The sequence below is a fragment of the Salvelinus namaycush genome, chromosome 1 (assembly GCF_016432855.1).
Source record: "Salvelinus namaycush isolate Seneca chromosome 1, SaNama_1.0, whole genome shotgun sequence".
Taxonomy (NCBI): domain Eukaryota; kingdom Metazoa; phylum Chordata; class Actinopteri; order Salmoniformes; family Salmonidae; genus Salvelinus; species Salvelinus namaycush.
In genome coordinates this window covers 42,485,086-42,503,605 of record NC_052307.1, presented here as the reverse complement: position 1 = coordinate 42,503,605, position 18,520 = coordinate 42,485,086, and the positions used below count along the sequence as shown (strand labels likewise).

Below are 18,520 nucleotides of genomic sequence, written 5' to 3'. Positions count from 1 at the left end.
TTTCCCACAACGTCCGGATATTTTTCTGACACACATATTCTGACCAAATAGCTATTCATAAACATAACTAAAAAATACATGTATAGGAAATGATAGATACACTAGTTCTTAATGCAATCGCCGTGTTAGAATTCTAAAAATAACTTCATTACGACATACAGCTTCGGTATGGCGAGAGAGTATCCAAAAGCTGGGCGCAAACGACTAGTTCACATGTTCGACAGATATATGAAATAGCATCATAAAATGGGTCCTACTTTTGCTGATCTTTCATCAGAATGTTGTACAAGGGGTCCTTTGTCGGGAACAATCGTTGTTTGGATTTAGAACTGCCTTTTTCCCTCTCGATTTAGCAAGCACACTTGCCAAGTGGCGCGAATCTCTCCATGTCAACAAACGGAAGAGAACGGAACACGGCAAAACTCCCGAAAAAATTTCAATAATCTGATTAAACTATATTGAAAAAACATACTTTACGATGATATTGTCACATGTATCAAATAAATTCAAAGCCGGAGATAGTAGTCGCCTATAACGACAGCTTTTCAAAAGGCAATCCCCGGTTCCTTCTTGCGCCTTCCTGAAAACAGGAAATGGGTGACACGTCATTCCAAGAGGATTTATTCCAACTCAGACCAAGATAAACACTTCATTTCTTCTCTCACTGCCTCTTGACATCTAGGGGAAGGTGTATGACGTGCATGTATACTAATACGTATCATGCCCATTTATAGGCAGGACCTAGAACAGAGCATTGATTTCAGATTTTCCACTTCCTGGTCAGGAAGTTTGTGCCAAATGAGTTCTGTTTTACTCACAGATATAATTCAAACGGTTTTAGAAACTAGAGAGTGTTTTCTATCCAATAGTAATAATATGCATATTGTACGAGCAAGAATTGAGTACGAGGCCATTTGAAATGGGCACCTTTTATCTGGCTACTCAATACTGCCCCTGCAGCCCAAACAGGTTAACACAAATGGTAAATTATCAGAAAGATTTAATATCGGTAGGGGCTGTCATCAAGGCTGCCCTTTATCTCCTGCTCTCTTCTTGTTAGTCATAGAACCACTGACTGAGGCAATGAGGTCTAGTAATAACATCAGGCGCATCTCTATGGGTGATGAAGAGCATAGCATTTTATTATTTGCTGATGATGTGCTTTTATACATGTCTAAACCAGAGACCCCTGTCACTGCAGTAATGGACATCATATATGAATATAGTAACCTGTCAGGGTACAAAATTTATGTGGATAAATCCATGGCATTACCTTTGAATATTCCCTCTACAATCAACTTAGAAACAATATCTCCATTCCAATTGACTGAAACATGCTTAAAATACTTGGGCAAATATGTTACCCTAAGTCTTAAAGACCTGTTCACTTCAAATTATATACCTTTGCTCACAAAAATTAAACAAGAACTGGTCTACCCTACCAAACTCTCTTTTTGGCAGGATTAATGCCGTCAGGGTGAATATCCTTCCTCGGCTAAATTATTTATTCCAAAATATCCCCTGCCATCTATCTCAGTCCTTTTTCACACAATAAATGGCAATATATCTAAATATATCTGGAACAATAAGAAACCTATAATCAAATTTATCAAACTAATTAAGCCTAAGAATTCAGGAGGGGTATCTTTGCTAAATCTGCAACTATATTACTGGTCTGCTGAGATCAAGCACATGATTAGTTGGTGCCTAGACAAACACCACTCACTTTGGGTTGGGATGGAATCAATAGCATGTCATCCAAGAGCATTAGCTTCTGTACCATTTATTAATAGCTTTGAAAAGATCCAGTCCTTACCTGACAATTTTACAACACATAATACACTCTTAGCTTGGAAAGATGCAAGGAGGCATCTGCAGATTCCAGACCATATATCACTCTGGTCACCGATTGCCCTTAATCCAGATACCCCCCCCCCCTCCCCCCAAATAAGGGGTACTGGAAACAGGACAACAGCCCCAACGACACAATGCTGATGCAGAAATGTAAGAAGCTCTCTCCGGCTCAGCAGCAGAGTTTGCTGGGTGCTGTGGAGGGAAACTAATAGACCCCCTCTTAAGTGCCATCCCAGCTGGTGTACACATGAAATCGGATGGAAAATATGTGAACATGATGGTTAACAACTGTGCAGTAGATGTTTTAGTAGATACAGGTGCTAAAGTCACAGTATTGCCCATATCTTATCCAAACATATATGTCCTCAGTACACAGGCAAGAAGATGAGTGTGTGGTGGGGGACAGATATGAAACAGACCAAACCATTATCAATTTCTATTGGTCCAATGAAGATTGATGCAGGGGTGTGGATAGGCTCATTTGAACAACCTATTTTAGGCCTTGATATTATTATGCAACTTGACTCTACACTGAACATTTCTGAAGGGAAGGTGATGTGGCAAATTAGACAACTGCAGGGATCTTACAGTTCAGAATCATCCTATTTGGACTACGAAGAAAAATGAGTGTGGAACTTTGGATATGGAACCAGTGTGCTTGACAGGTGTTGCCCCACCTTGCACAAAACAAAATCCCATTAGCAAGGAAGCTATGGACACTACTAAAGTAGTGATTAAAGATTCTGCTGACATGCAGTTCATACTCTTTTGACAATGAATCGAGCTGCACAGGTCACAGCTGCTCGTTGGAGCAAATGGTTGACTGTGTTGGAGGCTCCTAACATCATCATACAACGTGGCACACCATGTAATCCAGCTACTCTGATGCTTCCTCCAGATGCCACATTACTTGAACACGACGGTTCAAGCATTGTGGAGGGGGGGTGAGGAAGGCAGGCTGGGCAGTTACTACAATGGACATTGTGATAGTGACAGACAAGTTACCTGCAGGAACATCAGCACACGTGGCGGAATTCGTGGAATTCGGAATTCTACACAGACTCAAGGTATGCTTTTGGTGTTACCTATGATTTTGGAAAAATATGGAAAAACACAGGTTTCAGGACATCACTGGGAGTTCCTGTGAAGAATGGACCAGAGGTGATGGCTCTACTGAATGCTCTCCAGTTACCTGGACAAGTTGCAATTTTGAAAATGAAAGCACATGGAAAAATCTTTACAGACGAGAGTAAAGGTAATGATCTGGCTGACAAGGCGGCTGCCAAGAGAACACATACCTCTATCACCTAAACTGATTAGGAGATACACCTTGGATACATTGCAACACATTAGAGACATGCAAAAAAGTGCACCAAAAGATGAAGTATGGGAATAGATGGCTGCAGAATGTAAACTCAATCAAGAAGGTGTGTGGAAATACAACCTGAGATGTTGCCCTACTTGCCCTACTTGGTGACACAGATCCACTCTTTGGGACACATTGGTGTGGACAAGATAGTTTATCATTTTGTGGGCAAAAGGTGGAATCCTGGTGTGCGGAAAGAGGCTGAGGCTGTTGTGCCGAATTGCAACATTTGTAGGGAAAACAACACCAAGGGATGAGTGAAAGTACAGACACGACGAGTGCCTGCCCTTCAGACATCTACAGCTTTATTACATAACACTGCCCAAATGTAAAGGACACAAAGATGCGCTAGTCGTTGTTGATCGTTTCTCATGATGAGTTGAAACCTACCCTATTAACTTCTCTAGGATAGGGGGCAGCATTTTCATGTTTGGATGAAAAGCGTGCCCAGAGTAAACTGCCTCCTACTCAGTCCCAGATGCTAATATATGCATATTATTATTAGTATTGGATAGAAAACACTCTGAAGTTTCTAAAACTGTTTGAATCATGTCTGTGACTATAACAGAACTTATTTGGCAGGCAAAACCATTCAGATTTCTTTTTTAAGGTCACTCTCTCTTCAATGGGTTTTCATTGGGAATCCAGATTTCTAAGGGACCTTCCTGCAGTTCCTATCGCTTCCACTGGATGTCAACAGTCTTTAGAAATTGATTGAGGTTTTTCCTTTGAGAAATGAAGAAGTAGCCATGTTCAGAATGAGGCTCCAGTGAAGTGTACTGTTTGTTAGAGGCGCGTGACCAGAAAGCATGCTACACATTGTTTTCCTCCGGTATTGAACACAGATCATCTCGTCTTCAATTTTATCGATTATTTATGTTAAAAAATACCTAAAGTTGTATTACAAAAGTAGTTTGAAATGTTTGGACGCTTACAGGTAACTTTTGAGATATTTTGTAGTCACGGTGTTTTTCTGGATCAAACGTGCCAAATAAATGGACATTTTGGATATATATCGACGGAATTAATCGAACAAAAGGACCATTTGTGATGTTTATGGGACATATTGGAGTGCCAACAGAAGAAGCTCGTCAAAGGTAAGGCATGAATTATACCTTTATTTCTGCGTTTTGTGTCGCGCCTGGAAGGTTGAAATATGATGGTCTGTGATTGTTAGCTGGGGTGCTATCCTCAGTTAATAGCATTGTTTGCTTTCGCCGTAAAGCATTTTTGAAATCTGACACGTTGGCTGGATTCACAACAAGTGTAGCTTTAATTTGGTATATTGAATGTGTGATTTCATGAAAGTTAAATTTTTATAGGCGCTCTACATTTTCACTAGATGTTGGCCAGGTGGGACGCTACCGTCCCACATATCTCAGAGAGGTTAAGAAAGGAACTGCACAACATACAGCTAAAATTCTGAATCGAGAAATCATTCCCGATGGGGATTTCCGGAACAATAAGATTCCGACCAAGGCACTAATTTCACAGGAAAAGTGTGTCAGGAGGTAGCTCGTCTTCTGAACTGCCCTTATCATCCTCAATCGAGTGGACAGGTAGAACGCACCCCTTCAAACATTCAACCTCTGCGTACCAGGGTCAGCGCACTCTCAAATGTTGTTTTTTTCCATCATTGTAAGCCTGCCACACACACACTATTCAATACATTTATTAAACATAAGAATGAGTGTGAGTTTTTGTCACAAATGAAAATGACAAAGAGCTCTTATACAACCAGAGCACAAATAATAATATAATAATCAATAATTTTGCTCTTTAGTTAGCCATCTTACATATAAAACCTTATTTGTTCATCAAAAATTGTGAATAACTCACCACAGGTTAACAAGAAGGGTAGGCTTGAAAGGATGCACAAAACTGCAATGTTGGGTTGTACTGGAGAGAGTCTGTCTTAAATCATTTTCCACACACAGTCTGTCTGTATTTAGTTTTCATGTTAGTGAGGGCCGAGAATCCACTCTCACATAGGTATGTGGTTGCAAAAGGCATCAGTGTCTTAACAGCGTCATTTGCCAAGGCAAGAAATCTGCCAGAGCCTTCTGATTAAATTACATTTTCACAGAACCGCTTATTGCAATTTTGATGAGGCTCTCTTGTTCAGATATCGGTAAGTGGACTGGAGGCAGGGCATGAAAGGGATAACGAATCCAGTTGTTTGTGTCGCCCGTTTTGGGAAAGTACCTGAGTAATTGCGCACCCAGCTCACTCGGGTGCTTCGCTATATCACATTTGACATTGCCCGTAAGCTTGAGTTCTTTTGCACACAAAAAAATCATACAATGATGGAAAGACCTGTGTGTTGTCCTTGTCAATAAAGACAGAAAAGAGCTACAACTTCTTAATCATTCTGTCCCCCACATTGAATATAGTTATGGAGAGTCCCTGTAATCCTAGATTCAGATCATTCAGGCGAGAAAAAACATCACCCAGATAGGCCAGTCGTGTGAGAAACTCGTTATCATGCAAGCGGTCAGACAACTAAAAATTATGGTCAGTAAAGAAAACTTTAAGCTTGTCTCTCAATTTAAAAAAGCGTGTCAATACTTTGCCCCTTGATAACCAGCGCACTTCTGTATGTTGTAAAAGCGTTACATGGTCACTGCCCATATCATTGCATAATGCAGAAAACCTTGGGGCCTTGCTTTAACAAAGCTAGGCATTTTCACCGTAGCTGCATTTTCGACTGGCTGTTGTCATATCGATCCCGTTAACGGGACTGCAGCCATATGAAGTTAACATAAATCTTGAATAACGTCCCAACCGGAGAATTACATTGACTTCAGATGAGCGATGGAACGGAGCTCCCTCTTATGTGAAGGCGCATGGTGAAAGAATGGTCAGCTCATGGCAGTGGTGACTCATTCCTGTCTCCTTCGCCCCCCCCTGCACAGTAGAGTCATCAGACAAAGTTCTACAGACTGTTGACATCTAGTGGAAGCCGTAGGAAGTGAAAACTCATCCATATCTCGCTGTAATTTCAATGGGAGCTTGGTTGAAAATCTACCAGCCTCAGAATTTCCACTTCCTGTTTGGATTTTTTCTCAGGTTTTTGCCTGCCATATGAGTTCTGTTATACTCACAGACATAATTCAAACAGTTTAAGAAACTTCAGAGTGTTTTCTATCCAATACTAATAATAATATGCATATATTAGCAACTATGACTGAGGAGCAGGCCGTTTACTATGGGCACCTCTGTGCACCTTTCATCCAAGCTACTCAATACTGCCCCTGCAGCCATAAGAAGTTAATAATTCGTTTTAAATACATTTTTGTTTTGAAGAACAAACAAAAAAAATCACCTCCAGCCTGCTCACCATTGGTCATTGATGGGGAGAACATAATTAGGAGGTTTGGTCTGACCTGTTCAAACTTCAACAGAGTATAGCTTTGTACAGTTGAAGTCGGAAGTTTACATACACTTAGGTTGGAGTCATTAAAACTCATTTTCAACCATCCCCAAATTTCTTGTTAACAAACTATAGTTTTGGCAAATTGGTTAGGACACCTACTTTGTGCATGACACATTGTTTACAGACCGATTATTTCACTTATAATTCACTGTATCACAATTCCAGTGGGTCAGAAGTTTATATACACTAAATTGACTGTGCCTTTAAACAGCTTGGAAAATTCCAGAAAATTATGGCATGGCTTTACAAGCTTCTGATAGGCTAATTGACATAATTTGAGTCAATTGGAGGTGTACCTGTGGATGTATTTCAAGGCCTACCTTCAAACTCAGTGCCTCTTTGCTTGGCATCATGAGAAAATCAAAAGAAATCAGCCAAGACCTCAGAAAAAAAATTGTAGACCTCCACAAGTCTGGTTCATCCTTGGAAGCAATTTCCAAACGCCTGAAGGTACTACGCAGCCATCTGTACAAACAATAGTATGCAAGTATAAACACCATGGGACCACGCTGCCGTCATATCGCTCAGGAAGGAGACGTGTTCTGTTTCCTAGTGATGCACGTACTTTGGTGCGAAAAGTGCAAATCAATCCCAGAACCACAGTAAAGGACCTTGTGAAGATGCTGGAGGAAACAGATACAAAAGTATCTATATCCACAGTAAAACATGTCCTATATCAACATAACCTGAAAGGCCACTCAGCAAGGAAGAAGCCACTGCTCCAAAACCGCCATAAAAAAAGCCAAACTACAGTTTGCAACTGCACATGGGGACAAGGATCGTACTTTTTGGAGAAATGTCCTCTGGTCTGATGAAATAAAAATATAACTGTTTGGCCATAATGACCATCGATATGTTTGGAGGAAAAAGGGGGAGACTTGCAAGCCGAAGAACAACATCCCAACCGTGAAGCACGGGGGTGGCAGCACCATGTTGTGGGGGTGATTTGCTGCAGAAGATACTGGTGCGCGTCACAAAATAGATGAAATCATGAGGGAGGAAAATGATGTGGATATATTGAAGCAACATCTCAAAACATCAGTCAGGAAGTTAAAGCTTGGTCGCAAATGGGTCTTCCAAATGGACAATGACCCGAAGCATACTTCCAAAGTTGTGGCAAAATGGCTTAAGGACATCAAAGTGAAGGTATTGGAGTGGCCATCACAAAGCCCTGAGAAAATCCCATAGAAAATGTGTGGGCAGAACTGAAAAAGCGCGTGTGAGCAAGGAGGTCTACAAACCTGACTCCGTTACACAAGCTCTGTCAGGAGGAATGGGCCAAAATTCACCCAACTTATTGTGGGAAGCTTGTGGAAGGCTACCTGAAACGTTTGACCCAAGTTAAAGAATTTAAAGGCAATGTTACCAAATACTAAACTTCTGGCCCACTGGGAATGTGATGAAAGAAATAAAAGCTGAAATAAATCATTCTCTCTACTAATATTCTGACATTTCACATTCTTAAAATAAAGTGGTGATCCTAACTGACCTAAGACAGGGAATTTTTACTAGGATTAAATGTCAGGAATTGTGAAAAACTGAGTTTAAATGTATTTGGCTAAGGTGTATGTAAACTTCCGACTTCAACTGTATATCAGATTTCACCTTTTCATTCCATGTGTTACTGATGAACTCTGCCTCAACTCTGGCTACTTCTACAGATGGACGAGATGCTTTTGGTAGACGACAGCCTCGGTCCTTTGATTTGGAGACCATAATTGGGTAGGTTTTATCTGACCTGTTAAAACTTCAACATAGTACCCGTTTGTGTGTCAGATATTACCTATGATTTGGCTGGGGATTGAATTCCCAAACTTTCAATATCAGGGCGGCCACTCTAACCACAAGGCCACTGAGTTGGTCACACACTAACCTGTGTTCAATCACACAGACGTTAAAAGCCAATCTACTTCTTCAATAAAACTCAACAAAGAGCAGCACCATCTAAATCTATAACCTCCATTATCTGTCCACAGTGCCTTTAGGAAGTACTCACACCCCGTGACTTTTTCCACATTTTGTTGTGTTACAAAGTGGGATTAAAATGGATTTAATTGTCATTTTTTGTCAACAATCTACACAAAATACTCTAATGTCAAAATGGAAGAAAAATGTTAATATTTGTGAAACATTTATGAAAAATAAGACACCAATAATATCTTGATTAGATAAGTATTCAATCCCCTGAGTCAATACATGTTAGAATCACATTTGGCAGCAATTACAGCTGTGGCTCTTTCTGGGTAAGTCTCTTAGTGCTTTTCACACCTGCATTGTGCAACATTTGCCCATTATTAATTTAAAAATTCTTCCGTATTACTTTAGTGCCTTGTTGCAAACAGGGTGCATGTTTTGGCATATTTATTTTCTGTACGGGCTTCCTTCTTGTCACTCTGTCAATTAGGTTAGTATTGTGGAGAAACTACAATGTTGTTGATCCTTCCTCAGTTCCCTCTTATTACAGCCATTCAACTCTGTTACTGTTTTAAAGTCACCATTGGCCTCATTGTGAAATCCTTTGAGCGGTTTCCTTCCTCTCTGTCAACTGAGTTAGGAATTACTGTATCTTTTGTAGTGACCGGGTGTATTGATACACCACCCAAAGTCGAATTAATAACTTAAACATGCTCATAGGGATATTCTATGTCTGCTTTCTGTATTTTTACCCATTTACCAATAGGTGCCCTTCTTTTGCCAAGCATTGGAAAACCGCTCTGGTCTTTGTGTGTTTGAAATTCATTGCTTGACTGATAATTGTGTGTGTGTGGGGTACAGACATCAGGTAGTCATTCAAAAATCATGTTAAACACTACTATTGGACACATGGAACTTATGTGACTTGTTAAGCACATTTTTATTCCTGAACGTATTTAGGCTTGCCATAACAAAGAGGTTGAATACTTGACTCATTTTTTACTAATTGTATTATTCCACTTTGACATTATGGGGTATTGTGTGTAGTAGGCTAGTCACAAAAAAATATAAATGTAATCCATTTTAAATTCAGGTTGTAACAACAAAATGTGGAAAAAGTCAAGGGGCGGAAATACTTTCTGATGGCACTATGTTATAAAAATATACTATTGTTTATCATTATAGATACTACAGTTTTATTGATTCAGTGACCTGTATGTCAGTGGTGTATTACTGTTATTGGAGGGATGTGGCGTTATAGATAATATTGACATCATATTGTAATTAAAACAGGTCAGAGAGTTAATGAGTGTCACAGTTTTAATGGTTCTCTGGCTTTGGGTCGTGTGACATGGATTTTACGGTCGAGAGCACACGAAGGCTTGCTACCATAACCATTCCATTTCCTCTCTCCATTATGAAAATAGAGAAGCAGACCATTACACAACTCATCCATCTAAAGACCGCAAAATATGACAATTAATGTGTATGTGTGTGTGTAGGGAGGGTGGAATAGTTTAGAAAAAACTTCTAACCAATCACTGTGAGGATGAAACTTTCAGCAGATTTTGAGGCAAGAGTGCAAGCTGAGAAAATGATACTGTGGACAAGAGCTAGGTTCAGCATCAAATAAGCACACGCACACACTGATGAAAGCTCTTTGTCCTGACATTTGAGTGAAGCTTGTGGAAGAAAGGAGACAATGTCATACTGGGAGGGTGGGAGATATGACAGTGAGGCAGAAAGGAAGAGGTGAAGCGAGAGGATTTGCTTCGCTCACAATCTGTCCGGGTGTGATAAGCCCTTTTTTGTATGGAGGTCTATGAGAGAATATTGAATTACGTGAGGCTTGTTTGATCCAAATATAAGTATCGTAATGTTTAGGCTTTTACAAATGTACTGATATAAGTGGTTGCACGTGGCATTCCAGCAACATTGAAATAAACAACTTACTTGTGCCTGTTGTTCACCCGCGTATCTTCCCTATCATTGGCTAGAATGGTCCTACCTGATTTCGCCTGCCTTCAATCATCGATGACATGGATTTCCATTGTTAGAGTGGTCACCCGTTTAATCTTTGAGTGAGGCCACTGCTTCTAGACCGTGTGTGCCTATTTGATTTGTGAGTGTTGTTTGTGTACCTTCTTGTGGTAGATGCTGCACACTCCTCTCTCCAGGTCTGGCAGTCGGAAGAGCAGGGCTCTAACAGAGGGTAGGGTGACGGAATCAGACTCCAGGATCTCACATACAGCACCTTGTCTCTCACATATAGACCTGTGGGGTGAACAAGAGCCTCCAGGGTTGACATTCTGTATACAGAAGCACAAGTGCTATTGTCAGTTTCCTCCCCAGCAACACAATGTGCATTAGGCATTAGAGTGGGACTGCAGAGTGCAGAGAGACATGTGCATGTGTGCAGGCATGTGTGTGTAATCTGGGTTTTATTCATGTTAGCGTGAAGCAGGGTTCTATCATAACCTATCTGATGGTAGAATCGAAGGTTTATAATCCTGACAGCAGATCTGAGCGAGTAAGAGAGATTACAGTCTCAGCCCAACCCCAAATCCATCCCTATCCCTCAGACACTCAGCGCAGATCTGAAAGGATTGCATAGGTCCGTGTGTGTCCTTGCTCCAGGGTAAAGTTTCTCCTAGGTACATATGCCTAGGTTCAGCTTCCCCTCCCCTAAATCCTTAACCATTAATGGGGGAAATGCAAAACTGACACAAGATCAGGGTCTCGTGGCAACTTCACCGTACTCTGTTGCTGAAGCCCAAACCAGTCCCTTTCCTTTCCATTCACCCCTCCATTTGCGAATTCACTCACGCCTCCACCATATGCACAGGTGATGTAAATCTGAGGGATTTAAAATGATCATGGGTTTAGGGGCCACTTCGACTGAGCCAGCAATGCCGCCAGCTCAAGAGCAAAGTGCTATCCCAACATGCACCGCGATATGTTTGGTGTTAACAATTTCATACAAAATAATGGAGAGGTGAGCCTAATTATATGCGAAATGCATTTGTTTGTGTCTGATTTCTAGGCTTGAGACATGTAACAAATGAAATACCTCACAAATGTTTAACTGTTACGGAGGTTTATATCTTGTAAACTGACAGGGGAAATCTGTTCATTTTAATTTAATTCTCGTTTTATTATTTAACGTGGAACATAAATTACATCATTCAAGTGTCCCGAAATTGATGGGTTAATTTGATCCCACAGGAGGTTGGTGGCACCTTAATTGGGGAGGGCAGGCTCATGGTATGGCTGGAGTGGAATGGTATCAAATACATCAAACACATGGTTTCTATGTTTGATGCCACTCTGTTCCAGCCATTATGATGAGCCGTTGTTTGATCCACTCATCACTCTTGAAGTCACCCTCAGAGTTTCATCAGCAACAGATGACCACAGAGGGCCCTCCAAGCGAGTTAGTAGGGGCAAAGGACTGGTTTGGGATTCAGTGTGTACTTACTGTGCGTCTTTGAGGGGCTGGCTTACCCACTTCCTCATCAGTCTTCTACCAAATGAGGTGTGGGTGTGGTCTAACACCCACAACAAACTGCCCTTCGTACCTCCATCTGTCTGTAACACACGCACACAAACCTTTCTGTGAAAAAGAGTACTGCACTTGGCCTAGTAATATCGTACCGTTCCAATGCTCCACAATAACAATTGCCCAAACTGAATTTAGGCCACAAAATAGCACCAAACAGGACATTTTAGGCCACGAACCCATGGTCTGACCTGAGTACCATTATATAAGATAAAGTTACATATGAAATACGGCCTTGTTGTATACAAGTAAACTGGAGGAAAAGTACAGTGGTTCGTTATGTAAAAGTTGCAGCGTACCGCAGCACAGCTTGCATGGTGCCGCAGAATTCTATGGCACGTTATTTAAGTGTCAGCCATTGTAACCATTAAAGCTAGTTAGTGCTAGTTTGACCACCAGTTACTCTTAGAATAAACAGTTTTAGTAAGTAATACTTAAGTCGTGCACAATTATATATCTATCTATAATTATTTATGTTTATGTCACCCACTCATTGTCAGTTAGAGACGCAGTAGGACCCAAAGTATAATCAGTGCTCCAACTCCCCCTTGCGCTGGTCTGGAGCAATGAAGTAGTGACGCAGGGTACAATACGAAACCACAAATTACCTCTAAGTCCCGCAGCATAATCGCAAAACTTTTAGTGGAGCAACCACTCATTCACTAACACGTACCTGGTTGGTGAGTATCTCCAGGTTTCTGAGAGTGGGAGCACTGAGGACCATACCGTCTGACTCACAGGAGAGGTGCCTGAACGAACTTAAGGTCACACACACACAGAGAATTACCACATACAATATTACAAGAGTCACAGGGAGTCAGTCTGTGGCAACCACAAGGGCGGTGTGTGTGTATGTGTGTGAGTACCTGTGGTGCAGTAGTACTCTCTGCAGGTTAAACTCTGTGAGGTAGTGGATGAGAGGACCCAGACAGCAGACCACAGGGCTTTCCAAAGAGGCTATACTGGAGAGAGGTCTGGAACCTGGGGATGGTCACACAAACACCCACACACAGCCATGAGTCACAACCTCGTGCCTCATTTTGTTAGAGAATACTTGTTTTGTTGATCGTCCGCCAGCATCCCAAAAATACACACACACCTACAGTACACGCTGTCCCAACAGAAAATATTTTTCACTTAAAGGACAGATGGAAGCACGGACCTGTAATTCATGACATGAATGTCTCTTTCTCTCGCACACTGACAGACACAGACTGAGACACACTCAGACTCACAGACATACCTGACTCCTGTGTGTGACTGTAGAACTCAGTGACAGTGTTCATTGCAGAGGCAAAGTCAAACTGAGCACTGTCCCTCTTCTCTATACGTACACCATCACCAGCCTGCACACTGCAGAAAGAGAGAGGCAAATAGAGAGGGAGGGGAGAGAAGGAGAAGGCAGGGAGAGAAGAGTGACAGAAGGAGGGAATAGGAGGTAGAGAGAGGTTATTACACCAGCTCCATCATTACACCATCAACCTGTTAGTCAGAACAGCTCAGGCACAAAAATCTAAGATCAAGTAAAATATTTAAGAAAAAAAAAAATATATATATACAGTACCAGTCAAAAGTTTGGACACACCTACTCATGCCAGGGTTTTTATTTATTTGTACTATTTTCTACATTGTAGAGTAATAGTGAAGACATCAAAACTATGAAATAACACATATTGAATCATGTTGTAACCAAAAAAGTGTTAAACAAATCAAAATATAAGTTATATTTGAGATTCTTCAAATAGCCACCCTTTGCCTTGATGACAGCTTTGCACACTCTTAGCATTCTCTAAACTAGCTTCATGAGGTAGTCACCTGGAATGCATTAATAGGTGTGCCTTGTTAAAAGTAAATTTGTGAAATTTCTTTCCTTAATGCATTTGACCCAATCAGTTATGTTGTGACATGGTAGGGGTGGTATACAGAAGATAGCCCTATTTGGTAAAACACCAAGTCCATATAATGGCTAGAACAGCTCAAATAAGCATAGTGAAACAATAGTACATCATTACTTTAAGACATGAAGGTCAGTCAATCTGGAAAATTTCAAGAACTTTGAAAGTTTCTTCAAGTTCAGTCACAAAAATCATCAAGCGCTATGATTAAACTGGCTCTCATGAGAACCGCCACAGGAAAGGAAGACCCAGAGTTACCTCTGCTGCAGAGGAATTGCAGCCCAAATAAATGCTTCACAGAGTTCGAGTAACAGACACATCTCAACATCAACTGTTCAGAAGAGACTGCGTGAATCCGGCCTTCATAGTCGAATTGCTGCAAAGAAACCACTATAAAAGGAAACCAATAATAAGAAGAGACTTGCTTGGGCCAAGAAACACGAGCAATAGACATTAGACCGGTGGAAATCTGTCCTTTGGTCTGATGAAGCCAAATTAGATTTTTTCTTCCAACCGCCGTCTCTTTGTGAGACACAGAGTAGGTGAACAGATGATCTCTGCATGTGTAGTTCCCACCGTGAAGCATGGAGGAGGTGGTGTGATGGTGTGGGGATACTATGCTGGTGACTCTGTCAGTGATTTATTTCAAATTGAAGGCACACTTAACCAGCATGGATACCACAGCATTCTGCAGCGATACAACATCCCATCTGGTTTGCGCTTAGCGGGACTATCATTTGTTTTTCAACAGGACAATGATCCAACACACCTTCAGGCTGTGTAAGGGCTATTTGACCAAGAAGGAAAGTGATGGCGTGCTGCATCAGATGACCTGGCCTCCACAATCGCCCGACCTCACCCCAATTGAGATGGTTTGGGATGAGTTGGACCGCAGAGTGAAGGAAAAGCAGCCAACAAGTGCTCAGCATACACTACCGTTCAAAAGTTTGGGGTCTCTTAGAAATGTCCTTGTTTTTGAAAGAAAATCAAATTTTTTGTCCATTAAAATAACATAAATTTGATCAGAAATTAAGTGTAGACATTGTTAATGTTGTAAATGACTATTGTAGCTGGAAACGGCAGATTTTTTCTGGAATATCTACAGTACATAGGCGTACAGAGGCCCATTATCAGCAACCATCACTCCTGTGTTCCAATGGCACGTTGTGTTAGCTAATCCAAGTTTATCGTTTTAAAAGGCTAATTGACCATTTGAAAACCCTTTTGCAATTATGTTAGCACAGCTGAAAACTTGTTCTGATTAAAGAACCAATAAAACTGGCCTTCTTTAGATTAGTTGAGTATCTGGAGCATCAGTATTTGTGGGTTCGATTACAGGCTCTAAATGTCCAGAAACAAAGACCTTTCTTCTGAAACTCGTCAGTCTATTCTTGTTCTGAGAAATGAAGGCATAGGAGAGCAACAGTGGAAGAGATAATTTCCGGTCACAACTTGCAGACTTGTTTACTTGCTGCTGTGCGTTTTGTTGCTAACCTTACTTTGCTACCTGACAACTTTACGGTTTTTACTTTTTAATTACTGTTTATATTTTTTGTTTTTCCCTCACTCAACATTTTTTCATTCAACTTTTTCACTCCGGATGCTTTACCTGGACATGGTTCGTCAAGACCTCCAACAGCCGAAGCTAAGTAGTAACATTAACATGATGCCTTCTAATTGCAGCCGCTGTACTCATAATATACAGGAGAACGATCGCCTTACGGCGAGGATAGCTGTGGTGCAAGCCCAGCTTCAGACGCAATCGTTAGGCAAGGGTAATTTCAGTGTAGGAAAGGATGAAACAGCGTCTGTGTCACCAGTAAGTACAGATAGTAGTATAAATCCCCTCGCACGGTCCCCGCAGCCGGACAACTTTCTCATGGCTCTGACAAATTGAAAACCCTAGTCATTGTCGACTCCATTACCCGCAGTATTAGACTTAAAACGAATCATCCAGCGATCATACACTGTTTACCAGGGGGCAGGGCTACCGACGTTAAGGCTAATCTGAAGATGGTGCTGGCTAAAGCTAAAACTGGCAAGTGTAGAGAGTATAGGGATATTGTTATCCACGTCGGCACCAACGATGTTAGGATGAAACAGTCAGAGGTCACCAAGCGCAACATAGCTTCAGCGTGTAAATCAGCTAGAAAGATGTGTCGGCATCGAGTAATTGTCTCTGGCCCCTACCAGTTAGGGGGAGTGATGAGCTCTACAGCAGAGTCTCACAACTCAATCGCTGGTTGAAAACTGTTTACTGCCCCTCCCAAAAGATAGAATTTGTAGATAATTGGCCCTCTTTTTGGGACTTACCCACAAACAGGACCAAGCCTGGCCTGTTGAGGAGTGACGGACTCCATCCTAGCCGGAGGGGTACTCTCATCTTATCTACGAACATAGATAGGGCTCTAACTCCCTTAGCTCCACAATGAAATAGGGTGCAGGCCAGGCAGCAGGCTGTTAGCCAGCCTGCCAGCTTAGTGGGGTCTGCCACTAGCACAGTCAGTGTAGTCAACTCAGCTATCCCCATTGAGACCGTGTCTGTGCCTCGACCTAGGTTGGGCAAAACTAAACATGGCGGTGTTCGCCTTAGCGATCTCTCTAGAAAAAAGTCCTCCTCCATTCCTGCCATTATTGAAAGAGATCGTGATACCTCACATCTCAAAATAGGGCTACTTAATGTTAGATCCCTCACTTCCAAGGCAGTTATAGTCAATTAACTAATCACTGATCATAATCTTGATGTGATTGGCCTGACTGAAACATGGCGTAAGCCTGATGAATTTACCGTGTTAAATGAGGCCTCACCTCCTGGTTACACTAGTGACCATATCCCCCGCGCATCCCGCAAAGGCGGAGGTGTTGCTACCATTTACGATGGCAAATTTCAATTTCCAAAAAAAACAACGATGTTTTCGTCTTTTGAGCTTCTAGTCATGAAATCTATGCAGCCTACTCAATCACTTTTTATAGCTACTGTTTACAGGCCTCCTGGGCCATATACAGCATTCCTCACTGACTTCCCTGAATTCCTATCGGACCTTGTAGTCATAGCAGATAATATTCACATTTTTGGTGACTTTAATATTCACATGGAAAAGTACACAGACCCACTCCAAAAGGCTTTTGGAGCCATCATCGACTCAGTGGGTTTTGTCCAACATGTCTCCGGACCTACTCACTGCCACAGTTATACTCTGGACCTAGTTTTGTCCCATGGAATAAATGTTGTGGATCTTAATGTTTTTCCTCATAATCCTGGACTATCAGACCACCATTTTATTACGTTTGCAATCGCAACAAATAATCTGCTCAGACCCCAACCAAGGAGCATCAAAAGTTGTGCTATAAATTCTCAGACAACCCAAAGATTCCTTGATGCCCTTCCAGACTCCCTCTGCCTACCCAAGGACAAAAATCAGTTAACTTCTTGACGCTAGGAGGCAGAATTTTTATGTTTGGAAAAATAACGTTCCCAATGTAAACGGCCTATTTCTCATGCCCAGATGCTAGAATATGCATATAATTGACAGATTAGGATAGAAAAAAACTCTAAAGTTTCCAAAACTTCAAAATATTGTCTGTGAGTATAACAGTACTGATTTTGCAGGCGAAAACCTGAGGAAATCAAACCCGGAAGTGCCTCTTATTTAGAAAAATCCCTGTTCCATTGCCTGCCTATCCTCCATTTAAAGGGATATCAACCAGATTCCTTTTCCAATGGCTTCCACAGGTTGTGAACAGGCTTTAGACATAGTTTCAAGCTTTTATTCTGAAAAATGAGCGAGATTTATCAAATCGCATCAGTGGATAGCCAGATGTCCTTTGATTAGTTCTTGCGCGTGAAAGTGGTAGCTCAACATTTTCTTTCTCTATTGTATTGAATAGTTTTACCGTCCGGTTGAAATATTATCGATTATTTATGTTAAAAACAACCTGAGGATTGATTATAAAAACATTTGACATATTTCTACGAACTTTACGGATACTATTTGGAATTTTTGTCTGCCCTTCATGACCTGCCTGAGCCTGTGGATTTCTGAACATAACGCGCCAAACAAATTGAGTTTTTTTATATAAAAAGAATCTTTATCGAACAAAAGGAACATTTATTGTGTAACTGGGAGTCTCGTGAGTCCGAAGATCATCAAAAGTAAGCGATTAATTTTATTGGTTTTCTGACTTTCGTGACCAATCTACATTGCTGCTAGGTGTTTGTAATGTTTTGTCTAGTGATCGATAAACTCACACAAACGCTTGGATTGCTTTCACTGTAAGCATATTTTCAACTGACACGACAGGTGGATTAACAACAAGCTAAGCTGTGTTTTGCAATATTGCACTTGTGATTTCATGAAATTAAATCTTTTTAATCATTTTTTTTGTATTTGGCGCTCTGCAATTCAGCGGTTGTTGATGAAAATGATCCCGCTAAAGGGATCCGTGCGCCAAGAGGTAACCACCTAACTGAGGAACTCAAATTAACCTTGCGCAAT

General features: G+C 41.2%; 1 protein-coding gene and 1 long non-coding RNA gene across 2 annotated transcripts in view; one reads left to right on the top strand and one right to left on the bottom strand.

The window, feature by feature from the left end:
* The window catches only part of msh3 (mutS homolog 3 (E. coli)), a 105,310-nt gene that overhangs the window by 58,879 nt on the left and 27,911 nt on the right, over window positions 1-18,520 (bottom strand). Inside the window, exons 9-13 of the mRNA XM_038988730.1 lie at window positions 13,373-13,482; window positions 12,996-13,110; window positions 12,803-12,887; window positions 12,049-12,158; window positions 10,712-10,844 (exon numbers count right to left, since the gene is read on the bottom strand). Coding sequence (XP_038844658.1) covers window positions 10,712-10,844; window positions 12,049-12,158; window positions 12,803-12,887; window positions 12,996-13,110; window positions 13,373-13,482 — 553 coding nt within the window. The remainder of the gene's footprint in view (window positions 1-10,711; window positions 10,845-12,048; window positions 12,159-12,802; window positions 12,888-12,995; window positions 13,111-13,372; window positions 13,483-18,520) is intronic.
* The window catches only part of LOC120044150, a 51,238-nt gene that overhangs the window by 7,596 nt on the left and 25,122 nt on the right, over window positions 1-18,520 (top strand). The gene's annotated exons all lie outside the window — the stretch shown is intronic.